Here is a 27,627-nt window from a genome sequence, read left to right as displayed (position 1 = left end):
ATGGAGACATACATCCTCAGTCCCAGCAATGAGAGCAACTCCTGGAGAAATGTCTGTTCGATTGGGACATCTGACGGACCCGAGGTGGTCATTGTGCCGATTGCCTTCGGTTTAATCTTCCTACTCGGCATGGTTGGGAACACCCTGGTGATAATCGTGCTGGGACGGACCAAATCCAGGAGATCGCGCAGCACAACAAACACTTTCATCCTGAACCTCAGCATTGCCGACCTCTCCTTCCTCCTGTTCTGCGTCCCGTTCCAAGCCACAATCTACTCGCTGCCCGAGTGGATCTTTGGCGCTTTCCTTTGCAAGTTGGTGCACTATTTTTTCACCGTCACCTTGCTGGTGAGCATCTTCACCCTGGTGACCATGTCGGTGGACAGGTACATCGCCGTGGTCCACTCCAAGCGTCCCCCGTGCATCCGAAACAAGAGGAACGCCTCGGTGGCCGTGGCTGGCATTTGGCTGCTGTCGCTGTTGGCCGCCGTGCCAATCGCCCACCATCAAACTCTGGTCACCGGATACCACTGGGCTCCCAACTGCTCCTTCTGCTGGGAAGTTTGGGAGGAAGGAAGTCTGAAGAGGGTCTACAAGGTCACCATCCTGATCATAGGCTACCTTCTGCCCTTGCTGTTGATCTGCTGCTGCTATGCCAAGGTAACCTCCGTTCAAAACGATAACTTTTGTCATGATTATGGTTTAAAATTCAACTGGATCCTAAAGAGAAGCGAATTGTTTGGAAAGCGAATCTGGGAGATGGAAGGCCAGAATGGTAGCACCAGATAAACAAGGCAGCGGGTTTAGTTTAACGCCCAGTGCAAATATAGGGTTATATCTCTCCAATGAAACATTTTCTTTTCGCGAAATGTAACAGGTGAATTGTGGCGTTTTCTGAAAGTCTGCGAACTCCTAACAAGATTCCAAAGTGTGAGATTATAAAATCTGGGCACGGCTTGTAATAGGTGTCATATATAAGGTAATGTGTGATCTGATCGCACCAGGAGTGTTCGTGCAGTATACTTGTTAGGCTCGCTTCAATATTAGAGTGGAGCTGCTGAGAAACCCATGACCAATGCTCCTGGAAATACATAATTAATCCTCTTAAAATTGAGCAAAGCGAAGCATTTACCTCAGTTTTAAACTGTGCCTAAATTCATCTGTTTCCCTGCTAGATTTCGCTAGTTGTCATCGGTTTAAGATTTGAAAAGTAAACGTTATCTTCCTTGCTTCACAGCACGCGGCTGTTTCATTAACCTTTGCCCCTCTTTCAGGTTTTGTTTCACCTCCACAAGAAGGTGAGGAACATGTCAAAGAAATCGAAACGGTCCAAGAAGAAGGTAAGAGTGCAGCATAGACGCCAGTTTTCTGAAATCAGTTACACCACATAATCTCATTAATCTCTCTCTTGAAAATTCCACTCGCCTGTAGTTGCTAGTTTTCCACATATTCGTTAGCAGTTAGCAACAATCCTTATGCTCAAAAGAACAGACAGCCATACGGAAATAAATGACTGATAGGTTAAAATCTTGGAACTTCCTCCTTAACAGCACTGTGGGGTATCTCCGCCACACAGAATGTAACTGAGGTGATTCACCACCGCCTTCTCAAGGACAGTTAGGGATGGTCAATAAATTTGATCAATACCCATATCCCTTGAATGAGAAAAGGAAAGTTTTGACTATGAATAAGTGAAAATCTAGCCCAGGAGCTATTAGTCAATCCATAATTATACGTGCAATATTGGTATTATTAGTACCATAGATACAATTTTCATTTAAATGTCTCAAAATATGACATTTCCTTTTAATTTCACTTCAAATTCTTATGTAACTGCTGTGTAAAGCTTTTTTTGTCAACGTAAGAATAACGTAGAATTCAAGTACACAATGTATTATGTAGAGTGAAGATAAATATAAATAAATTAAACTAGGATAGAAAGTTGAGGTAAAACATAACAAAATAAAGGCTGTCTTTTGTTGACTGATTGAGCAGAGTTTGTTCAGTCACAGCAATGAAAATGCACACCTTAAAGTTCCACCACACTATAAGCAAAGCACCCTTCCCCAGAATATATATTTATTGTAAAGAAATACAAGATGACATTAATATACTTGCAAAATGTGCATGGAATTGGCAAATTAATTTCACATATATATAAGTGTGAGGTGCTACATTTTGGTAGAAAGAATAGAGAGGCTACATACTGCTTGGAAAATAAGGGGCTAGGGGAGGAAAGGGATCCAATGTCATAGATACACAAAATAATTAAAAGTAGCGATGCAAGTTAATACAGCCATTAAAAAGAAAATAAAGCATTTGGGGTTCATTTCTGAAGGGATGGAATTGGAAAGCAGAGCAGTTATTTTAAATTTGTATTGAATCTCGGTTAGACCACACTTAGAGTACAGTGCACAGTGTTTGTCTTCATATTTTAAAAGGGTTATAAGTGCACTGACAAGATACAAAAGATATGTACACAGATGATACCAGAACTAAGAGGTTATAACTATCAGAAAGGGATGAAGAGGTTTGGGCTCTTTGATCTAAAAATGAGAAGAATGAGAGGTGACTTAATATAGCACTTTAAAATAATGAAAATGTTTCTTGAGTAGATGCAGAGAAATTTCCACTTGCAGGCAAGACTAGAATTAAGGACGATAAATATAAGATAGTTACTCAGAATTTCACAGGGAATTCAGGAGAAACTCTTTCCCCAGAGAGTTGTAAGAATGTGGAGCTTGCTACCACAAGGAATGGTTGAGATAGATAACATGCATTTAAGGGATTCTAGATAAGCATATGAGAGGGAAAGGTAGACAGAAATGCTGACATAATTAGATGAAGCAGGGAACATGGAGGTTCGTGTGGAGCACAAATGCCTGCACAAACTACTTGGGCCAAATGGCCTGTTTTTGTGCTTTAGAGTTTATGTAAAATATTGTTCTAACACTGCACAATAATATCTCCAGATGATGCTGCCTGCTGTATATGCTTCGAGCTGCAAAGAATGGGAAATATCTTCTCTAAGTTTATCAATTATCTCACACATTGCACCTTAAATGTTATCTTTTTTGATCATTTTTTTAATGTCATGTCCACCCTGTTAGCCGTCCTGGTAAATACTGAGGCAAAATAACTCTTCAATATTTCTGCCCTTTTGCTAACATTACCTGTGAGTTTATCATGTGCAACTCTTATTGGCCATATCCCTATCCTGATTTTGTCTTTGCTGTTCACGTGTCTGTTGAACACTATTGCTCTCTATTTCTTGGTGATTTAATTTTGTAGTTCCTCTTTGCTTTCCTTTTTTAAAAAATTAATTTATTTCCAAACCTCTTCAAATTCCCTTTAATCATCCTCTTCTTTATTGTCACTGTGCGTAGTTTTGCAACCTGTGCAGTTGGAAAGAGAAAGAAGCAGAGTATCGCAAAGAGAGACCTGGGGATTAGCAGCTAGGGTTACAATTTTATGATAGATTTCAGCCAAAAACATATGCATTTGTCCTGTGTGGACTTGCATTTAATAATCTTTTCAATACAGTAACACTGCATATAAAGAATTAGCTTTTGGGTTTGAAAATCCCAAAGCCATTTTTGCAACATTAATCTCAGTGCTGCTTACAAATTCATTTTATTTTAATTGGCTCCTGAAATGCAAAATGATCTGGGTTACTTCACATCTGGAATTGCTATCATGAGGGGACAATTTCTAAAGAGTGCTGTTACTGAAATTCTCTTTACATCTAATATGGGGTTTATGTTTAATGTTTGTGAATATATCACGGCAGGGATTCCTGACAAGCCATTTCAGCAGCAAAATGCAGTTTACTACTAGAAAGGAAATAGTGTTTTATTCAACATTTGTGAACTCAGTACAATTTGATAGTTAGTTAGTGGCAATTAATGAGTTGACACCAAACTTGGAGCAGAGTTTCATAAGGCTGTTTGTAGAATCATAATAGTAGTGCAGACTGGTATGATGTAATTGTGCTACTGAAAAAAAAATGCCCATATAAATATAATCATACACCAGAGATGCCAGGAATAGCCTTCTTACTGTAACATTAAGCTTGGACTATTAAAATAAAGCTTGTTAAACATTTCTTAAACTTGATTGCATAAAGTAAATCTTCTGCATCCAAACTGGAAAGCAGTCAAATATTTACCTATATACAGTCATAAAAAAATAAGAACATAAGAAATAGGAGCTGTAGTTGGCCATCTAGCAGTCGAGCCTACTCTCCCATTCAGTATGATCATGGCTGATCTTTGGCTTCAACTCCACTTTCCAGCATGTTCCCCAAATCCCTTTATTCATTGGGAGACCAAGGGCAGAATTTTAGGTCCCATGGCACGTGTGGGTGCTGGAGCCACACCCACCATTAATTAGCAGGCCACTAAAGGCCATCAAAAGTTCAATTGATGGTGATTTTTCATTATTTGTGCAAATTCGCGCTCGACGCACAGGCAAAACAGGCAGGCGGCCAGCCAACATTTTCAAAAACCACATCCGCGGGTAGGATAAAAAGGGGCAGCAGCAGTGCCAGGGTGAGTAGTGAGGAGTTTGGTAGATAGGTTGCAGCTGTTTGCTTATTGGTATTTGCAGCTTCATCGCTGTTCGGGGCTTCATTCTTTGCATTTCCAGGCTTCATTTCAGGTCTTATTGGTGTCTCCAAGGCACCCGGAGGATTCAGACCTTGTGGACCCTTCCAGCTATCAGACAGCCTTCGCTTACCCTGGTAATGGGGATTGTGGTCTCCGCTGGTGACACCTCCTCTGAGGGGGAAGTGAGGGGCAGAAGGGAGAGGAGGCCATGTGCCCAAATGCAGCTTCCAGGTGAGGGACCTGTGGGAGGAGAGGCACAGGCACAAGGGGCGCAGGGTGATCAGGAAGTCCAAGGTGGAAGAGGCCGCAGAAGATGCCACTATCCTGCTGCCAGGGTTTACAGGCAGTGACGCAGCTACCTCAATATTTCAGAGGTGCAATAATGAAGGAGACTCCACATCTCAAGGGAGACCATGGCCTCCATTTGTCAGATGATTGGGCCTGAGATCAGCTCTGACTGTGTGGGTGGACACCCCATGCCAGTGGCTCTGAAGGTCACAGTGGCCCTCAACTTCTATGCATCAGGCTCTTTCCAGGAGTCAGTGGGGGATCTATGTGGAGTGTCGCAATAAGCTGTCCACAGTTGTATCAAGCTGGTGACAGAAGGTCTGTTCAGGCAGGTACTGACCTTTATTCTTTACTGTATGGGCAAGGCCAGCCAGGCTGAGCGAGCCAGTGGCTTTGCAGCGATTGCTGGGATCCCCCGCATGCAGGATGCAATCGACTGTATGCATGTGGCCATTAAGGTGCCAGCGAGCCAACCAGGTGCCTTTGTCAACAGGAAGGGATTCCATTCCATAAACATGCAGATAGTGTTTGACCACAAGATACAAGTCTGTGCAAGGTACTTTGGCAGCTCCCGTGACGCTTACTTCCTCAGACACTCCCTGATGCTGAGGCTCTTCCTTGCTTCAGCCTGACTGGTAAGATGGTTGATGGGTGACAAGGGTTATCCATTAAGAGGTGGCTCATAAACCTCTCCACCACCCAAGAACAGAGACAGAGAAGCATTACAATACGAGTCTCACCTCCACAAGGGCGGTGGTAGAGAAGAACATAGGTCTTCTCAAGATGCGCTTCCAATGCCTGGACCATTCAGGGGGTGCACTACAATAAACGCCAGAGCGATTGTCACTGATAGTGGTTGTATGCTGCACTCTCCACAATATGGCACTGGCACGGGGCGACCCACTGGAGGAAAAGGGTGTTGACACAGCTGCACAGGCCACAGATAATGAGTCCAGTAGTGAGTCAGAAGAGGAGCACAGTGAGGAGAATGTTGAGGGCGTGGAGGCAGACCTAGGTAACCTTCAGAGGGGCAGGGACAGCAGGGACGCTGTGATAGAGTACACCTTCAGCTAGTCTATCAAAGATCATTTTCAACCATATGCCAGGGCTGCCTCCTCCATCCCAGATGTCTGAAAGGACCCTTTCATTTGAAGACAAAGAACACTCAGTGTTGTGCAATAAAGTTCAGAGTCACTTACGTCCAGCATTACACACTGGCGTTCCCTGCACCAATAAACTAAAAACATGAAACATACACAGGACATGATGACAAAAACAAAATTGACCTCATTTTAAATTTCCAAACTATTTACATAAACTCACATAAACTTCCGATCTTCATTCCCAGACCAATATAGATAAAGTAAACATAAATGAACATAAAATCACCTCTGACCTGTCCCTCTTGTGCCCATGGTGCCTTTAACTTATGCTTGCAAGCGTTATGTCTTGGTTCCCCTTCCCCCACCCCCTCACAGGCACTGGAATTGGAGGCAGTCTGCTGACTCTGCTGTCTTGTTGAACTTGATGACCTTGGCGGTCATCCTCTGGCCAGTGGAGACTGTGCTGGCCCCACCTAGGAGGGAGTGGCCAGTGCCACAGCTGGCATCTCCCCAGTCATCGCAGCTTCATCAGATGCCACGGTCACTAGCAGAAGAATGGAGGAGCTGTTGCCGTCTCCCAGAGCGCCCTGAGAGGAGCTTGCAGGGACAACAAGCAGCTCATGCGCCAATGTAAGGTAGCTGTGCACCTCCCTGCTCCCCATTGATGGACAGGCACCTAGCTGGGATATTGGTTGCCACATCCATCTCCCACATTGACACTGCCCACCTGATGTCAGTGCCTATGTGAGGGCTTTCAGGTCCGAGCCAATCCCAGGAACCCTCGATTCTGTCCCTGGAGCTGCCTCTCCATGAGACTCGCCACTCTCTTAATGGAAGAGGCAGTGCACTCAGTGATGAGGTTCAAGGCAGTGCTTATGATCCGCATGGACTCCATGGATCCATGCGGATCATGAGCACTGCGTTAACCCTCATCACTGAGCGCACTGCCTCCTCCATAACAGAGACCACGGCACACATACCCTCATGGATCTCTGCCAGATCCTCCCTCACATCTCGCTCGGCATCCAACATATGCCGCCTACTGGATGACTCTAGAGGCTTCAGCCTTCAACTGAGCATCGTCCTGTCCTCCAGCAGTCCTCTGACTGCCGGGGCCCTGGGCACTCTCTCCCTCCGCCTGTATCTCTAGCGAGTGTGAAGTGCCCTCACCAATGTGCACCAAGATACTGGATGCCAAACTAATGCCCACCGAGGTGCTGGTATCTGCACTGGTGCCCGCTACAGAGACCGGGTGTGACACACAAGCAACAGAAGTTTGGTGGTCCTCTGGCATTCGGGGTCTTGCGATTGAGTGTGTGCTGGCGAATCTAAAAGGGAGAACAAGGACATGTCATTAGTTAAAGTCATCACACTGTCACTGTGCATGCCGGGCACCCTGGTGAGACGATGGAGATCTGCATCATGGTGCCATCATCTTCCAATGATCAATGGGGACTCCGGTTCAAGGCTCACATCAGTGAAGAGACTAAACTAGTTAGTTGCGCAAACTCTCACCTCTGTGCACTGCACTCTCACCTTTGCTGGCACACCCGTCTCTCCATGCCCAGTTGCACAGGGATTGTGCTGGCTCTTGAGCTCCAGGGCACCTTGCTCAACCCTGATGAGCAGCAGCAATTGGGTTGCCCTCCACCTGTACGTGCCCTCTCGGCTAGATTTTGGTTGGCTTCTCCTGAAACAGCAGAGAAACAATGAGTAGTTCATTCTTTACCTCCAGCGCCATTGCAGCTTGGCCAACCCCAGCTGAGGAACACTTCGCAGTCCGAGTCGTGGCCTTGAGCCTCAAGGGACTCAGTCCAAATGGCCAGGGCTCACCTCCTTGGCCAGCTCTGGTGTCATTGACATTTGGCACTCAGACTTCTAGCACCCCTAAGGTCCACGGGGTGACAGCTGCACCTTACCACTTCTGCACACTGACCCTGCCAACACAGTACTCACCCTTCCTGAGCACAGCAGGTCATTGAAGCACTTCCGGCATTGCACCCAAGTGCGCCACACCACATCGTGACTGCTTACCTGAGCCGCCACCTCCTCCCATGCCCTCTTTGTGAGGTGTGGTGGCCTCATCCTCCCATCCCTGAGAACAAGGTTGTCCGTCCTGGCAGCCACCTCCTCCAGCAGGACCGTGAGGCACTCATCAGAAAAGCAGGGGTGCGGAGTGCCCACCCGACCTGCCCTCCTGCCTGCTATGTCCAGCCGCACTCGACTCCAGAACTTAGGCTTGAGAAAGCAGAAGAGACATTCTTCAGTGGCAGCCTTCCAGGAGTTGCCTAGACTTCTTTTAAACTGGCCACCAGGTCACCATTGGACCCGGCGGCCGACAAGCCCCCACCCCCATTCAGCCCTTCCCAACCAGTGCAGAGCTGCATTTCACGGTGGGCAGGCCTTCACTGGCCCACCAGTGTGAAATTGCGGTCGGGGCCGATTGCGGGTGGTGGACCATTTCCCTGCTGCTCCCGGGCCTGCCCGTTGTGCCCACCTGACAACCTCAAAATCCTGCCCCAAAAGCACGCCTATCTCAGCCTTAAATATATTCAATTATGGTGCATCCTCAACACTCTGGAACAGAGAATTCCAAAGATTCATAATACTTTGAGTGAAGAAATTTCTCACCTCAGTCCTAAATAACCGTTCCCTTACCCTGAGCCTGTATCCCCATGTTCTTGATTCCCCAGCCAGGAAGAACCAATTTCTATGTTTATCCTGTTATCCGCTTCAGAATTTTGTAGGTTTCAAGGAGATTACCTCTCATTCTTCTAAACTCCAGAGAGTACAGGCCCAATTTATTCCCATGGCAACCCTTTCATCCTAGAAACCAATCTAGTGAACCTTCGCTGTACCACTTACAATGCAAGTATATTCTTCCTTAAATATGGAGACGAAAACTGTGCAAAGTACTCAAGGTGTGGTTTCACCAAAGCTCAGTACAGTTGTAACAAGACTTATTTATTCCTGTACTCCAAACCCCTTGCAATAAAGGCCAACATGCCATTTGCCTTCCTAACTGCTTGCTGTCCCTGCATGCTAACTTTGTGTTCCCTGAACCCGTAAACCCAAGTTTCTCTGAGCATCAGTGTTTACACGTTTCATGCCTTTTTAATAAGGTTATGGAGAAGGAGCTGGAGGGTGGCTCTAATTGGATAGTTCTTTCATAGAGCTGGCACAGTCAGAATGGACTGAATAGCATACTTCTGTGCAGTGTCATTCTCTGATTCTGTCCAATCAAGGTAGCCCTAATAAAATTTCATTTCATTTGGGCTGCGGTGCAATCCTTCCCAGTGGAATATTATAGCTCTGAAACCAAGTTTTGAAATTAAACTATTCTGGGTACTGAACCTGAAAGGGTGATTATATTTCTTTAAACTTAGTCTGAATTATAACTTTGCTGGTATTACAATAACTGAAGTAATGAATCTCATCAAAAATTTCTTGTGTCACAGAATATGTGCTTTGTGTGTGCAAATTTAGAACTGGTGCTAGGAAGTTCTACTTCACTCCTAAAGCTTAATTTTTCTGATGAATACTGTCCAATATTCTGCTGCTTTTTCTGGTAGAAAATGCCCACTTTAAAATGAACAGGCATATATGCCTTGTTGATGTGACACTTGCCATTCTCCATCATTACCATCTCATTTACCCTAATCACTAAACTTGCTGAAATAAGACACATGTACAGCATTGCAAAGTGCTACAGAAAAGGCAGAAGTGGATTTAAAGAGCGCAGTAGGTACTACAAAATAATCCAGGCAAAGCTTCTTTCTCCAAAAACTTTGGTCACTTTTTCTTTTGTTTTGCTCACTGCTGACAAATGCCTCACCATTTCCCTTTGTTCATCTCCTGCCAATGATCAGGCTTCTACAGATGCAGATAGAGGACTCCTCTCATTAATTATCATCAGGGACCATTCTTCGTACCTGCACAAAACACATCGTATTCTGCAATGCATTTTTTATAGCAGGGCCTCCAGTGGATCTCCAGCCTGTTCAACCAAAGGGAAATTACTCCCGATTGATCAAAACTCTTGGGCACTGATAATGAACCTTTTAGCAATTTAACAGAGTAAGATTGAGGTAGTAAGGGTAGCAGATATGCTTAGGACAGTGCTTAACATTCTTGTAAGGCATGGCTGACTCCGCTTGGCCTGCCTGACCTGGTAAGGCCCTTAAACCTTTATTTCTTATATTAAGTTACAGTGAATGGGGATTTGGAACTGGCACTTGTTACCCTGAACATTTCTGTCCATTGAATTGGAGTAGGCTTTCTTTATCAACTTTCACTGCTCTGCGCCGAACAGGGCTCCTAAAACAGGGTCTCCTCAGTTCAATTCCCTTACTGTTTCAGAGAACGTGTGGGACCAGATTTTGCAGTCAAAAATGGGACTGCATGGAAGCGGGTTCTGAAACAAAATGGTGCTGAGCGATAAAACCTGGCTGTGTTTTAAACCAGCCATATTCACTGGCATGGGAAAGAAGGTGGACTGTGAACCTGACACGTTCCTATTTAGAAGCTGAGGGTGCCATAAGTGAAAATTTTAGAAATTCCGGAATTTTCTTGGAGGTGGCCGTGATTTGGAAGCCCTCCTGATTCATGCCTGCAGAGTGGAGGTTTGAACTATCAATTGTAGTCCAGAGTCTGTTTGTTCAGTTGTCCTGGGGAATAAGGGTTTGATGGTTTGACAGAGTTATGAGCTCCTGCAGAGGATAATGGTTTTCCAAGTGCATTAACAGTGATGTTAGTTTATTTTAACAGGTTTTTGAGCTCTTCAATTGCTTCCAAATGTTGGTGGAGTGGGGAGGGAAGGGATTTTAGCAAGTGAGGGGTGTGAAGGGGTTGAAGAGGGGTGGGGGTGAGGGGGCATTACACTGTTCTATCTTTCTAATACATTTGTTTCCTTTAAGATGGTGCCTAGTGCAGATGAGCAAAACTGAGCCACAGCACAAGATCCAAGCAAACACTACATGTTCTGTAGAAAATGAAATCTGTATTAAAATAGGTGTAGGAACAAAATCTGTATTTTGCAACCGTGTGGCAAAATATGCATTACTCTGCCTAATTGAAGTATGTTTGTTTGTTTGTTTGTTGGTGTCATCTTCTTCCCAGAAGGTTGGCTGCCATGGATCTCCACCTCTGTCTATCCTGTGCTGCCCTTACACATTCCACATAAGTCAACAGCACCCAGTCCATTATATCTGTCATCCATTCGCTCTTCTGCTTCGCTCTCCTAAGTTTTCCAAGAATGTGCAAGAGTAATGCTCATATTATTAAAATGCTACCTCAACAAGTGATTAACCAAAAAACAATCAAGTTAAATTGATGAAAGTACTGGAGGAAGTAATTCAGAAGTCAATAAGTTACGATATTGGTATGTTAGTGGAATTCTATATTAAATGCTGTTCCAAAGGTTTTGTGCAGCCATGTGTTTATAGTGGGACGCTGTCAATGTTTTTGCCACAGGTAATGTTTACTGGAACATTTATTTGGCAACATGCTTCCATCAGTCAATAACCACAAGGCTTTAGAAGTTTAATTGAACCTGAAACACACATACAACTGTGGGTTGTAACAGTGTTTATTTCCCATGGCAGAAACTGGAATGAAAACAGATCTGATAACACAAGAATGCAGACACTGGAGGTTTGTACTCCTTAAAATGCCACTTCCCAATCTAATTTTTAATCGTCAAACTAACCAACCAAAGCAGCAGAATCTTTATTAATGAGAATAAAATAATCACTCTTTAACACCAGTACAGTATGGGGTGCCATGCACATAAGTTACAAAATGCTCTGTTCATTCCACATATTTGTGCTCAAAAATGATTTCTGGGAACTGGACACAGTCCATTAGAAGCATAGCAAGACAAATTGTTGTGCTGAAGCAGCTAGCAGCTGGCTTAGATACAGCTTCTAGGGCCTGGAAATTGGTTTGTGCCTGAATCGGGTGGAAGTCACTGGCCAAATGAGACTGGTGACAGGACCAAAGTGATTTGGTCTGCTGGCCTGATTAGGATATTACAGCTGAGCTATAGGTGACAGTCATGTCCCCAGAGGCAGCTCACTGACTGGATGTGGAACAGGTAGGTGTGGTAAGATTGGAACTAAAAGAAAGGCTGGGAGCAGGATTTTTCTCTGAGCAGAAGGGCGCACACCCGACCCGCTCGAGCATAAAATGACATGCGATGACGTCAGGCAAGCGTCCTGACATTATCACGCACTTGCACAATATTTCAGTTTGCGGGCGCATGCGAGAGTTGGCAGCGCGCCCGCTGACAATTAAAAGGCCTAGGCCAGGCAGCCTTTGCATGTTTTGCAAAACCTCATCCATGGGCGGGATGAGGTTTCGATCTGCCATTAAAATAAATAAATAAATTTCATCCTAATTTCTAACATGAGCCAGTTCATGTGACAAAGTCACATGAGGGGACATGTTTTTTAACATTTTAAAAACCTTTATTTCTAATTTTCAAAATTTTTCATCTCCCTGAAACAACCCTGTGCCCCAGGGAGCTTTTCCAGCGCACACCCGCATGTATGCGTGAGCTTACGCTTTCGCTCTCCCTCCCCACAACACAGGGAGTGCTGAAGCACACATTGTACACTGGATGGACCTTATTTGACCCGCCAGCGTGAAATCGCGGTCCAGCCCTGATTGCAGGTGGCGGTCGGCTTCCCGATCACTCCCGCCCGCTCTTGCCGAGTCCATCCAACGAGGTAAAAGTCCTGGCCTTAATTTTACCATGCCTTTTATGATCACCGGACATCCCAAAACATTTTACAACCGATGAAACACTTTATGAAGTGTCATAAAAACCCATCTGGTTCAATAATGTCCTTTAGGGAAGGAAATCTGCCATCCCTACCTGGCCTGGCCGACATATAACTCCAGACCCACAGCAATGTGATTGATGTTTAACTGCCCTTCGAAATGGCCGGCTAAGTTATTTAGTTCAAGGGCAATTAGGGATGGACAACAAATGCTGGCCTTGATAGTGACGCCCATATCCCATGAAAGGATTTTTAAAAACCTCTTGAGTATTTCCAGTATTTTTTTGTTTTTCATTCCTTTAGTTAGATAACAGTTACAGTTGGCATTTTTAGTGACATTCTCTTAAGGGTCAATATTTTGACCAAGTGACTAGTTAGATTGAGAAATCAGACTATAGGTCAAAGTTTTAAAGCTGGCAGTGAGCTACTGTAGATGCTGCACAATGTAATTGTTTTCAACCATCAGAAAGGAATGTTACCCCTGAGCATTAATCATGCATTATTAGCTGGTGTTCTGCCCAACTTTTCAGCTGTTCAACAATAAATGGTGTTAAGGGATGGAATGCGGGAAGAAAATAAGTGAGCAAAAAGAGGAATCCTCAAAACAACCAAAGAAGGTGAGTTTTGATGATCTGAAACTGATGTAGGAATAAGTCATAAGCTACTCTGTTTTGTCATGCTCAGTAAATATTTAACAGGTGTACCCATGTTGCATTCTCTGATCTGAGAGTTTCTATTATGAGGAAGTAGCCATGAAAGGAAAAACAGTAAAAACTGGAAAATAAGAATACAGGTCCGAACTAGTCTTGTATACCTTAAAATGGAGCACCTGAACTGGTTTTTTCTTCTGCCGAACTGACTTACCACACTGAACTCTCTGAAGTCAGGCACACATGTGCCTTGTAGGTGATGGAGAGACTTTGGGGTATCAGGAGATTAGCAACTTGTTGCAGAATACCCAGGCTATAATCTACTCTAGTAGCCATAACATTTATATGGTTGGTCCAGTTGATTTTCTGGTCAATGGCAACCCCTAGGCAGTTGAAGGTGAAGTACATGGTGATAGTATTACTATTAAATGTCACAGAGAGGTGTTAGACTCTGTCTTGTTGGAACTGGTCATCGCCTGGCACCTATGCGGTGCAAATGTTATTTGCCAGCCAACATCCCATATCTGGATGTTGTCCAGATCTTGTTCCCTGCAGACATGACCTGCATCAACATATTAGGAGTTGCAAATTGAACTAGACAATGATCCTAAATACTTGTCACTCATCAACAGATCCAGTTTGAGCTGTTGACTGGCTCAGGCTCTGTGCAATTGCTCGGGTTGCATGATCCTACTGCTGTCCCTGGGCTTTTCGACTGCAGAATACTCATGGTCCTATAAAGAGAAAGAGTAGGAAATTGAAGCTGGGTGCTATTAAAAAGTTAATATACTGAGTTAATAAAATGATACTTGATGGCAAAACAAAAATAATTGATCTTAGAAATCCTTTCATCACATCTCTCTGCTTCCTGTCAGACTCTCATGTTACTTTAGTTTTGCCATTGTAACATTTGCTACACCGACTGTATACAGTGAATCCCAAACTATCATGGATAATGCAGCTGTGCATTAAAAGGCAACAGCAGAAGAGAGGGATGGAGGTCTCCTGCTGAGTGCACAGTGCTGAATGTAGAATTCTGAGCATGGGTTTAAGACCCGAGTTCCGCCATAAAGAGCCAGCATAAATGAGGCATAATTATGGATGCTGGCAGTAATGTTATCAGCCATGTTAGCCATGTGTATTGAGAACTCCCTACCATGGAACCGTACTGTGAAGTATGATTGTACTTATCCACCCCACACAACCCCCCGCCCCCTCCCCCGACCCCCGCCACCTGCATCACTAAAAGAAACTTGACTTCTGATATTTTTTAATTTGCCTTTTGAGTGGTGAAACCTTTTCTCCCTTTTCATATCATACAGCTCTTTCATTTGGTATCTGCAAAAATATGAATTTAATACAGAGTAAAATCAGATTCCATATTTTTGTATATTCCCAAATTTCATCTGCCTTAGTGTTATCACTGACTGCAGAAAATCTTTCTAAGAAGCACTCTTAATCAATACTGTATCACACATTGTATGGAAGGCTGTGCTTATATAAAAGAGAAATGATGGCACAGTGGCATTGTTGCTGGACTAGTAATCCACACACCCAGGGTAATGCTCTGAGGACCTGGGTTCAAATCCTGCCACAGGTGGTAGAATTTGAATTCAATTAAAAGTCTAATGATGACTATGAAATGATTGTTGTAAAAATCATTCTGGTTCACTAATGCTGTTAGGGATGCAAATCTATTGTTCTTACCTGGTTCACATGTGACTCCAGAACCTCAGAAATGTGGTTGAAACTTAAATGACCCAGCAAAACACTCAGATGTATCAAAGTCACAAAAAAAGGAATGAACCCGGACGGACCACCCAGTATTGACCTAGGCACCATGACCTTGCCCATGTTTGATCACATACTGCCCTCCCTCAGCTGATAAATCACTGCTCCTCCATGTTGAACACCACCCGGAGGAGGCACTGAGGGTGTCAAGGATGCAGAATGTACTCTGGGTGGGAGACTTCAAAGTCCATCACCAACAGTGGCTGAGTCCTAAAGGACATAACTGGGTCTGTGGCAGGTGGTGAGGGAACCAACAAGAGGGAAAAACATACTTGACCTCATCCTCACCAACCTGCCTGCCACAGATGCATCTGTCTATGACATCATTTTTAGGAGCAACCACTGCACAGTTCTTGTGGAGACAATGTCCCACCTTCATACTGAGGATACCCTCCATCATTTTGTGTGACACTACTGCCGTGCTCAGTGGAATGGATATTGAACAGTTTTAGCAACTCAAGACTAGGCATCCATGAGGTGCTGTGGGCCATCAGCATCAGCAGAATTGTACTTGAACACAATCATGGCCCAGAATATCCCCCACTCTACTATTGCCACCAAACCAGGAATCAAGCCTGGTTCAATGAAGAGTGCTGGAGGGCATGCCTGGAGCAGCACCAGGCATACATGAAAATGAGGTGTCGACCTGGTGAAGCTATAACACAGCACTACTTGCATGCCAAACAGCATAAGCAGCAAGTGATAGAGCTAAGCCACAACCAACGGAATAGACCTAAGCTCTGCAGTCCTGCCACATCCAGTCATGAATGGTGGTGGACAATTAAACAGCTCGCTGAAGGAGGAGGCTCCACAACTATCCCCATCCTCAATGATGGAGGTGCCCAGCACATCAGTGCAAAGGTTGGGCTGAAGCATCTGCTACAATCTTCAGCCAGATGTGCCAAGTGGATGATCCATCTCGGCCTCCTCCAGAGGTCCCCAGCATCACAGATAGCAGTCTTCAAGCAATTTGATTCACTCCACGTGATATCAAGAAATGGCTGAAGGCACTGGATACTGCAAAGGCTATGGCCCTAACAATATCCTGGCAATTGTATTGAAGACTTGTGCTCCAGAAACTTGTCACATCCCTAGCCAAGCTGTTCCAGCTATAACACTGGCATCTACCCAGCTATGTGGAAAATTGCCCAAGTATGCCCTATACAAAAAAGTAGGACAAATCCTACCCAGCCTATTACCGCCCCATCAGTCTACTCTCGATCATTAAAGTAATGGAAGGGGTCATCAACAGTGCGATCAAGTGGCACTTGCTTAGCAATAACCTGCTCACTGATGCCCAGTTTGGGTTCCTCCAGGACCACTCAGCTCCTGACCTCATTACAGCCTTGGTTCAAACATGGACAGAAGAACTGAACTCCCAAGGTGAGGTGAGAGTGACTGCCCTTAACATCAAGGCAGCATTTGACTGAGTGTGGCATCAAGGAGCCATAACAAAACTGGAGTCAATGGGAATCAGGGAGAAAACTCTCTGCTGGTTGGAGTCATACCTAGCATAAAGGAAGATGATGGCAGTTGTTGGAGGTCAGTCATCTCACCTCAAGGGCATTACAGCAGGATTCCTCAGGATAATGTCCTCAGCCCAGCCATCTTCAGCTGCTTCATCAATAACCTTCCTTCCATCATAAGGTCAGAAGTGCGGATGTTCACTGATGATTGCACAATGTTCAGTACCATTCGCGATGACTCAAATACTAAAGCAGTCCATGTCCAAATGCAACAAGATGTGGACAATATCCAGGCTTGGGCTGACAAGTGGCAAGTAACATTCCCGCCACACAAGTGTCAGGCAATGACTATCTCTAACAAGAAAGAATCCAACCATCGCCCACTATCAACATCCTAGGGGTTACCATTGACCAGAAACTGAACTGACTAGGCATAAAAATACTGTGGCCACAAGAGCAGGTCAGAAGCTTGGAATCATGTGATGAGTAACTCATCTCCTGAATCCCCAAAGCCTGCCCGCCCTCTACAAGGCACAAATCAGGAGTGTAATGGAATACCCCCCACTGGATAAGTGCAGCTCCCACAACACTCAAGAAGCTTGGTTCACACCACATCCACAAAAATTCACTCCCTGCACCACCGATGCACAGTGGCAGCAATGTGTTTCATCTACGAGATGGTACAAGAATTCACCAAGGCTCCTTCAACAGCACCTTCCAAACCCACGACCACTACCATCTAGACGGACAAAGGCAGCAGATAGATAAGAACACCACCACCTGGAAGTTCCCCTCTGTCATTCACCATCCTGACTTGGAAATATATCGTCATTCCTTCACTGTTGCTGAGTCAAAATCCTGGAACTGCCTTCCTAACAGCACTGCAGGTGCAGCACCACATGGACTGCAATGGTTCAAGAAGGCAGCTCATCACCATCTTCTCAAGGGCAACTAGGGATGGGCAATTAATGGTGGCCCAGCCAATGAAGCCCACGTATAGTGAATGAAAAAAAAGCCACCAGATCTGTCGGTACACACTGAATTAATTATCAAATATGTATATCGCAATTTATATCAGATTTTCTGCCTTCTTCCCCATTTATCTCTTGAAGACAGACTAGGCAGGGCCACAGGTGCTGATGGTTATCCTTTTCCTAAGATGCTCCCTCAGTAAACATTCCTGTACACAGGTACACTATGCAGCAGTACATTAGTATATCACTGGCAATGTCCTCCGCTGTACCTCAACTACCATGAGATTAGCATCCTTGGATTTGCTGCCATTTTATTCTGCACTAGAAGATAAAATTCTCTCAGCACAATTTTTTTTAAGAAGCACAATAATTCACTTTCCTGAAAGTAATCTGTGGATATTTATTATGTTTTTTGACCCCAGTGTTTATCCTTGGTGAGAGTATATGGGGTACATCTTCTAAAACTTACAGCTGTGCAGTTTACAGGCAATATTGGACACAAGCCATTCTTTGTGTCAACTCCTACCCCTCCACTACCCCAAGCTCCTCCTCATTTTCACTCAAAATGCTTTCTCCTCAAACTCACTACTTAAATATCTGAACTTGTGCTTTCAACAGGTGGTGTAGATGATACAGCATACTGTCTGGTGCTTGCAACACTGGCAGCATTGGGAACTATAGCTAGCTTCTGGAGTTAAAGAACTGTTTGACTAATAGTTGTGGAGTGATTTAAGAAATGGTACAGAATATGCAGAGAGCTAATTCTAATGTTAAATTAGGAGGCAAGAGATTAAAACAGTGCACTTTAATTAACAAAACACTAATCTGACATTCTAAAGTTGAAGGTATAATTTAAGTTAAAATAAATATCCTTATAGTCAAAATGTTTCAGATTATGTACAGTAGAATTTACAATGTCTGGGCGATCAGATGATGACCATTTGGGCAATCTTGAAAGGCTCATCAATGCACTTGCCTGTTGGTGGTTATAATAACTCTCTCATGGCTGGGACAATAAAAATATGACACTGTCATGCATGAAAGCTTTGGTGGGGGGGGGGGCGAGGGGGATGGTGGGGTGGATTTTGAGGGATCTTGCCTGGCACAAATGGGTAGTAGCGCCTTGAAGAGCACAGAGAACAACTTCCTGTTCCATTCCAACCATCACTATTTTGCTGGAATCTTCAGACTAGATGGCTGCCTAAAGCAGGTGCACTGGTAATTTAACTATTTAAATTGAGTCCTATGATGTCAAGAGGAGCCTAATGCCATTTTAGAACTTAATTGAGGGAGAATTTCAGACCACTCACCAGCATAAACTCCATTCTTAATTAGCACATTTGTTTAGATAATATCACCACCTTCAACACTTCTTTGTTCCATTGTCTGTGACATCTTTTGATTATCTGCTCCTATCACTGCTTGCTTGTCCCTACAACCACACCACCACCACCCCCCCCAACTTCTCTCCCCCACCCCCCACCTTAAACCAGCTTATATTTCACCCCTCTTCTAAACATTCAATCAGTTCTGTTGAAGAGTCATGAGGATTCGAAACGTCAACTCTTTTCTTCTCCGCCGATGCTGCCAGACCTGCTGAGTTTTTCCAGGTAATTCTGTTTTTGTTTTGGATTTCCAGCATCCGCAGTTTTTTGTTTTTACCTGAGGATAATATTCATTTATATTGAGGTTTGCATGTTTTCCTAAAAATAGGACATCAATGTATTACACGAACGCTAAGGGGTTTTAATGTGAACATTTCCAATGAGAATTTCCACTGTTATGCTTAGCAGAATAAGCAGAAGTGTCAAAGCTGTCCATATTAGACATCACAGATAGTTCATACAGATTTTATATTTAACTCGGGTTAGTCTCCTACATTCACCCTGCTCTCTTTACATAGGATGATGGGACAGTGATGGCTTCCTTTGTTAACTTGGAAGAAAGCTTGATTGAGCAGATTAGGGAAAGAATCTTCTGACAGTCAAACCAGCCAAGAATGGACCACCTCTCTCAAACAAAAAATTTCAGTTTGTTGGGAGTCCAGCATTCTGGTTTCGTACCAAATGGATTCCTCGATAATTTTTTATTGGTTATTTGAATTGTATGAATACAATTATCCTTCAAGAGCCATTAAGTGTTGTTTGGTCGTACATCTTTAAGAAGCAAGACATGAAAAGAGTTTTATCAGACACCATCATAATTTGCTTTTCAATGTTTATGTTGCTTTGATATCTTAATGAGCCATTTACATTGCACTAACTGTGCAGGGGCTGATGCAGTGTTCACAGGAAGCACAGTTTGGAGAATCAGGGCTACAACTCATGTTCCCTTCGAGAGCAGCTCATTATGGTATCACACACCTGATCACCAGAAAAACCTTAATTGGAGAAGATAAGTTTGAGCACGTTGAGAGGCTGGGGAGTGCAGGGAGTTAACAGGCTTTCAGTTTTCTTCTGAAATGTGGGTTCAGATCCATCTTGAACAAATGGCTTTAAGGATTGTCTCAGTCCAATGGGAATGTGCTTAAATTGTTCCTAAAAAGATATTCATCACCATATTTACCCATTGTTACGAATACAAAGGTTTATAAGATGTTATGTTTGGACTGTCTCTTTTAATTTAAGGGAAAAGAGGATGCCCTGGAAAAGGAGAATGGTGTGAAGTTATATTGGACTGTTCCCAGCACCAGGGCAGATGAGGATTACAATGATGACAGGGGGTCCAGGTCAAGGCTTATTGAAACCTAAGTGGCATATCTCATACCTGAACACAAAGAGACAGGCAGCTGGTCTTCTTTAGAAGATGTTTTCTGGTCGAAGCGATGAACACTTGGAATTTATGGCCAGGGGAAGGAATCACCAGAGTGAACCTTGCTGCAGGAGGTCAGTTCAAGATTTCTCAGTAGACTGAGATAAAGTACCTTCGATCATTGGACATTATGACTCAGTGAATGGGGAGAAGTGAGCCCATTGGAAGCTGGGAGTAACTTTGGACTGTTTCTTGTAAAGATTACAATTCTGCAGAGAGTGTGCTGTAATGTAATGCAGCGTGGGGTTATCAGTTGTGTTAAAGCACCAATGAGAAACATCTTTCCTGTAGTTTAGACTATTAGTTGCCTGAGTAAACAATGTTTAGTCGATATTGATTTTTGTTTGTTTGTTATAGAAAAAAGGCTTTGGACTCAAAATATTGTTGTGTGATCCCTTTAAATTTGTCATTGGGAATTCAAATCACTTGTTTTTCCAAATCCAGAGACTAGAAATGAGTACACTAGAATTTGCCAGAGTTTTAATGAACAAGATTTCACAATTACTTTTACTGTAATGATTTATCAGTCAGCACAGCTAAGTCTGTTGCTGAAGCATTTTTGGAATGAGAAGTCCTGTCTGCGAATGCCTTGCAACAATTTTCAAAGGTTACTTTGGAGGCGGTGGCAGAGAAATTGGAAATAGATTTAAAAGTTGGGGCTAAGAAGGCAGAGATTGTTGAAGTATTAGCTCAACACTTTCAATTCGAGGAAAAGGAAAATAATTCCGATAGCATGCAGTTTGAGTTAGCTGGAATTCAATTGCAAATGAAGCAACTTGAATTCCAAAGGAAAAAGAGAGAAAGAAAGCGAAATACAAAAACTTGAATTAGGACTCCAAAGATCAAGAGAACAGGGAAACCTAGAGTGTCAAAGAGAAAGAGAAAAGGAAAACTTAGAAAGGGGAAAACTTCAATTCTAGAGAGAAAAGGAAGTAAGAAGGTTTGATCTCGACAAAGAAAAACTTAGATTACACAGACAGGGAGGGGAAGGAGAACTTGACTCAGTGAGAAAGGAATTGAAATATATTTTATTGTTTGAGGGAAATTGCCATGAGGTTGCAATGACCGGAGGAAAGTTGGATGGTTTTATTGCAAAGCATGCTTGTAGGGAAAGCAGTAGAAGTATACTCATCTTTATATAATATACAATCTAGTGATGATGATAAAGTGAAGAATGCTGTTCTCAATGCCTATGAGTTAACTCGGGAAGCATACAGGCAAAAGTTTCGGAATTTAAGGAAGAAACAGAAATAGACTTTGTGGAATTTGCTAGAGAAAAGGAAATGATATTTAATAGGTGGTATAGAGCTAATAAGATTGAGCAAGATTTTGAAAACATTAGAGGAGTAATGCTAGTGGATGAATTTAAAACTAAGGTCCCACTTAGAAGACCATATAGTTTCTAAGAGAAGGGTAGCTGATGACAATTAATTGTCTTACAAACATGTGAATAGCTGTAGACTATTTCAAACCCACACAGAAACTGGAAAGTTAAGAAATCTGATGATGAACAAAACACTGGTTATGGGAGGAAGATAGCAGAAAAGAAAAGACAGTTACTCCTTAAAGTACTAAAAAAGACAATGTGGAGGATAAGTATAACTGGAAGGGACTAACATGTTTTTTTTCCATAAGAGGGGACATATCAAAGCAGATTGTTGGAAATTAAAAAGTAAGACTATGGCATTTCTGGGAGTGCATGGTTTCTTTTCAGGAAATATTGTACTTGTAGGTGGAGCTGGTGACAAACTAATAGCTTTGAATGTATTACAAAAACAGAATTACCATGAAAAACTCAGCAGGTCTGGCAGCATCAGCGGAGAAGAAAAGAGTTGGCGCTTCGTGTCCTTATGACCCTTCAACAGAACTGAGTGAATATTAGGAGAGGGGTGAAATATTAAGCTGGTTTAAGGTGGTGGGGGGGGGGGGGGGGGGGGGAGAGAAGTGGGGGGGGGTGTGGTTGTAGGGACAAGCAAGCAGTGATAGGAGCAGATAATCAAAAGATGTCACAAAGGAACAAAGAGGTGTTGAAGGTGGTGATATTATCTAAACAAATGTGCTAATTAAGAATGGATGGCAGGGCGTTCAAGGTACAGCTCTAGTGGGGGTGGGGTGGAAAGACTAGCAGGGCATACAAGACTTAAAGATAATGGAAATAGGTGGGAAAAGAAAAATCTATCTAAATTATTGGAAAAAACAAAAGGAAGGGGAAAGAGATGAAAAGGGGGTGGGAATGGAGGAGGGAGTTCAAGATCTAAAGTTGTTGAATTCAATATTCAGTCCAGAAGGCTGTAAAGTGCCTAGTCGGAAGATGAGGTGCTGTTCCTCCAGTTTGCGTTGGGCTTCACTGATACAATGCAGCAAGCCAACTCCGCCGATGCTGCCAGACCTGCTGAGTTTTTCCATGTAATTCTGTTTTTGTTTTGGATTTCCAGCGTCCTCAGTTTTTTTGTTTTTAGCTTTGAATGTATTTATTATTGAAAAATAGCAGAGCATAGAGAATTATAAAAGTTTTATGTTTAAGGGCAAAGTCTCTGCATTTTCATCCAGTAAAGCAGGCAAACAAATTAATATTCATAGAGATATGGGGGCAACCTATTGCTGATGGTGGTAGTTGATGGGAAACTCTCTCCAGAAGGTTCACTATATAAGAATGCATTGACTAAGGTTGTTTAAATGTTCCATTGCATAAAGTTGTGGTTTAATTTCAGGTACTGTAGATTTGGGAATTGTACTGAAGTTACCTATTAGCAGTGTCAATTTTGTACCAGGAAATGATCTAGCTAGATGTAAGATGTTGCTATCTCCAGTGATATCAGCCAAGTCCAGTGAATCTGTTGAAATTTTAAAAATATACAGGAGAAATCAAGGGATGTGCAAATATCCATGACTATCTGTAATTCTGCTGTGGGAATAACTGTTTGAACTAAAGATGTATACAAAGAGTCAAAAGCTCAGACTGCTGAGGTTAAAGGGACATTGGAATATCAGGCTGACAACTAAGAGTTGTTGGCAGCTAGAGGCGAATTGAAGCTGTCTGAATTAAACCTGCAGGCAGACCCTAAACAAGAACTGTCAAAACAGATAGCAGCCATGCACAAAGCTAATGATGGAACAAAGGATAGCACTTCTTTAAAACTGAATATCTTCACTGTAACTAATACTGATACCATAGGACTGTAAGGAAGGATTCATATTTTTAAACATAAATTAAAACCTCAAAATGACAATCCCGTTGCTCTTATAAGAAAAGAACTAGGCAAAGCTTGTGCTGAGTGGGAAAATGAAAAACAATAAGAATTTAAAAGAATTAGTCAACTGACTAAAAAAGATTATCAAGATTTTTTTATCTGATCATCAATGTTACCTTAATGAATTTCTTAAAATAGCTAAGGAGGCTTTTACTTGGCAGAAGAATAAACTGCTTCCACAGAAGAAGGCAGTATTAAATCTGCATCTCCTGGAGAAGAATGGTGAAAGTTTAAATAATGGGAACGCACTTTAAAGTAAAACTAATCCAGCAGTTAAACAGGAGGACAATTTAGCCATATGGCTGGTTGAGACTTTCTTTGCAGATTTTGATATTAAAAAATCTGCTGCTATGTAGGAGAATAGGGATCAGGAGTACTGTGTAGGTCAAAGACTGTGTGAAAAGGTCAACACCCTGATGACAATGCAGTTTATAGTGTTAAAGAAGAACAAAGGGAGTTGCTAAATCCAGAGGGAATGTCAGAAATCAACAAAGTTGTCCTTTACAAAGTTAGCAGACCAGACCAAGTATACAATTTTCTGACCCAGGACATGGAAAAGCTGTAAAATTTGTTTGAAATGACAAAGAACATTTGCTATGAAGGATGACAGAAGATAAAGCCACCAGTAATAAAGTGAACTCTCGTTCACATGAATGTTGGAATTCCAAGAATACATACAAATTGGACTTTAAATTCTATTTGTCACGAGATTGAGCGTGACGGGTTAAATCGTAGAATGCTGCCAAGGTGGAAACTGTTAAATGGCACAATGTGACAATAAGGAAGAGAACATTAGATATCCTGTATGTAGTAAGTTAGTTGATGAGATGTTTACAATGCTATAGTTTGATAGCGTTGCAGAAAAAATATTTCTACAGTAATAATTTTACATGATTTTGGGGGAGATGTTATGAAAGTTATAAGGTGGTTATGTTTTGGACTTTCTCTTCTAATTTAAGGAAAAAGGGGATGGTGTAAAATTGTATTGGACTGTGTCTAGCAACAGGGCAAGTGATAATTATAATGTGGACAGGGTGTCCAAGTCAAAACTTACTGAAACCAAGGTGCCATATTTCACACTGGAACACAAGAGGGAGGATTTTCCAGCCCCGCCCACCACTGGGATCATCCAGTCCTGCTGAAATTAAATGGACATTTGGCTGGGCCGTCAAAACACCTGCTGTGGGTCCCACCACGGCAGGTCTGGAAAATCCCTGCCAAAGAGAGAAGCAGTTGTTCTTGCTTTGTGCAGACACACAGACTTCCAGGAAGTCTGACTTAAATAATCCTGGACACAGAGCAGGAGCAAGAGAGTCCCAGAGAGAAATACATGAACAGCAACTGCTGCGGTTAGCAAATAGTCAAAGGCTGTTTTCCTAAATTAGCTACCAGACAGAATGTGGTTGAGAAGACTTCTCTGGTCAAAGAGACGGAATCTGTGGAAATTTAAGTACACTGGAATTATCCGTCCTGATGTAGCCAGAGGAAGAAATCAGCGGAGTGAGCTGTGTTGCTGAAGGTCAGTTTGAGATTTCACAGAAGACTGAGGGGAAAGGACTTGCAACTGTCATTGGATGTTATGACTCAGCTAAAAAGAAGTGAATCAGCTAGAAACTGGAAGTAACTTTGGACTGTTTCCTGTGAAGCCTGTAATTCAGTAGAGAGCCTGCTGTAAAGTATAAATGTGGCGTGGAGTATTTGTGTGTGTTAAAATACTAATGACAGATGCTTTTTCTGTAGTTTAGAGTATTAGTTGCCAATGAAGTAATGTTTAGTCCAGTTGATTTTAGTTTGGTTGTTACAGTAAAAGTCTTAAAACTTGAAATTTTATTGTGTGATTCCTTTAAGTTGGTCAAAGGCAATTCAAATCTTTTTTAAAACTATTGGTCTCTAAGAGGATCATCACATCATGGATGCCATTGAAAAAGTCATATCAGTACAATGAAATTGTTCCTCTGAAATTGATGAAGGAGCACTTTGTCGCACTGAGTAAGGAACTTTATTTTTAACTGCTGTACTTGACCAGAGAGCACTTGGTGATTGCAATGGTAAAAAATATTTAATTTCCTCCATTAACATTCTGACTTTCTGAGCATAAAACAATTTTGAAGCATTTTGTTGTCTAAAGAAAAAAACACATTGAAAAATTCAAAACTTTCAGTAAAAGTATTTAAAAATGAGGTCCAAGGAAATGTGTTGCCTGACCATATTGTGCATGATTCCAAAATGAGGTTATCTACATGGAAATGAGATAATGGCTTATGCATTATTGCAATCGAATAATGTAATTGTGATGTTAATAATTGCACTTTATTGATGTTAATTATAAATATATATTATTTTCCCCCTTTGCTTTCTCCACAGACTGCCCAGACAATCATGCTGGTCATTGCAGTGTTTCTTCTGTCCTGGCTGCCCCACCACATCATAACTATGTGGGTTGAATTTGGAAACTTCCCCCTAACCGAGGCATCATTTGCATTCAGGATCATCTCTCATTGTATGGCATATGGAAATTCCTGCATCAACCCCATAATATATGCGTTCCTCTCAGAAAATTTTCGGAAAGCCTGCCATCAAGTCTTCAAATGTAAATTCCTTTTTCCACAACCCATTGAGGGGAAGGTGGTCAGGATTCGCATGGAGAACTTTTCTACAACCCCTTCAACGACAAATGCTTGAAAGCAATGCATTTTTGATCTGCCCATTGTGACTGAGCATACAGGCTGTGCATGTGCACTTTTGCAATTGCACATCCAGTGAGGGTGAATGGTAAAATTAACGGAATATAGAATTCAGACATTCAAAAGAATTGATGATGATGGTGCCTGCAGATTTCATTACGTTGTCACTATGGGGTGAAACAGAAGGTTGAAGTCCCGTACCAGATTCATGAAACAGAAGTTGAAAACACGCATTGACACTCAATCATTTGATGTGAAAAACCTAATGTTAAAAATGATTTCAGCAGCATATGAACATCCATTGAAGGCTGGGAAATAGTTAATAAAAATACTGACTTGTGTGCTGCTGTACTGTCACGTGCTGACTGGGTATGGACTGTTCAAGACATCCTGTTTGTGGTACAGGAGATGTGTAATGAGATTAAGCAAATGTCACGAAGGAAAATTCTAATCAGATGTGGAACTGGATCTTTTTAGAATAGTTGTGTATTGACACAACAATGACTTAATGCAGTCATTTTTATAATAATTACAGTGTTTATATTAGTTAACATGAAAGGTTTTGGTTGTTGTTTGTAGATGTGTAAGAACAGCATCACAACTCAATCCAATATGGCTTAATTTGAATCTATTTAGAATCCCAAACTAATTTTTGAATTCAGTTCCATTTGGATTTAGAAGAGATATTGAGTTGACGTAATTTCATCCTCCGGTCAAATTTGAAAATTGGTAAAGGAAGCTTGAAATCCTAATAAATGAAATCAGAATTCTATTAATCAAATTAAACAAATAATTATGATGGTTAAAATGATAAACAAAAGTACTGGACCAATAGCTCTAATGTAGGCCACTGGACTGTAGCTGTGACAAAGGTTTTTCAGTAGGAATAAATTCCTGAATCCTGTGATTTTGTCCGCTTCAGAACAACTGTGTTATCAGTCACCACCTTGGTTCCAAATTAAAACAGGTATAGGTAATTGTCAAAGATAACACTTGCAGCAGTCGATAAAACTGATTCCTTTGTAGAAGGATGGTTCATAGGATGATTTTGCATCCTGTTCCCTGAGTTTGAATCCAGTCCACACTACTGAGAATACAGCTTCTCTCTCTCAGCTGTAAAGGTCCTAAGTAAATAGATTTGTGCTTCTTAATTCAGTTTTAAGTGGACATTGATATTCTAATGATTTTGACCCTTACTGGCAAGACCCAAAGTTGAGTAA

General features: G+C 42.4%; 1 protein-coding gene across 1 annotated transcript; it reads left to right on the top strand.

Annotated features, from left to right (window-relative positions):
* On the top strand, positions 1-26,405 carry galr1b (galanin receptor 1b). The gene is made up of 3 exons (XM_041191682.1): positions 1-660; positions 1,275-1,340; positions 26,088-26,405. Exons 1-3 carry the CDS (start codon positions 1-3, stop codon positions 26,403-26,405), a joined length of 1,044 nt encoding a protein of 347 aa, XP_041047616.1.
* Positions 26,406-27,627: the final 1,222 nt, after the last annotated feature.

The sequence above is a fragment of the Carcharodon carcharias genome, chromosome 7, assembly GCF_017639515.1.
Source record: "Carcharodon carcharias isolate sCarCar2 chromosome 7, sCarCar2.pri, whole genome shotgun sequence".
Lineage (NCBI taxonomy): Eukaryota > Metazoa > Chordata > Chondrichthyes > Lamniformes > Lamnidae > Carcharodon > Carcharodon carcharias.
This window is presented reverse-complemented; position numbering and strand designations above follow the sequence as displayed.

Coding starts and splice junctions, on each gene's coding strand:
- galr1b (XM_041191682.1), top strand. CDS start 1: ATGGAGACATACATCCTCAGTCCCAGCAATGAGAGCAACTCCTGGAGA. Junction 661..1,274: donor TCTGCTGCTGCTATGCCAAG/GTAACCTCCGTT, acceptor CCCCTCTTTCAG/GTTTTGTTTCACCTCCACAA. Junction 1,341..26,087: donor CGAAACGGTCCAAGAAGAAG/GTAAGAGTGCAG, acceptor CTTTCTCCACAG/ACTGCCCAGACAATCATGCT.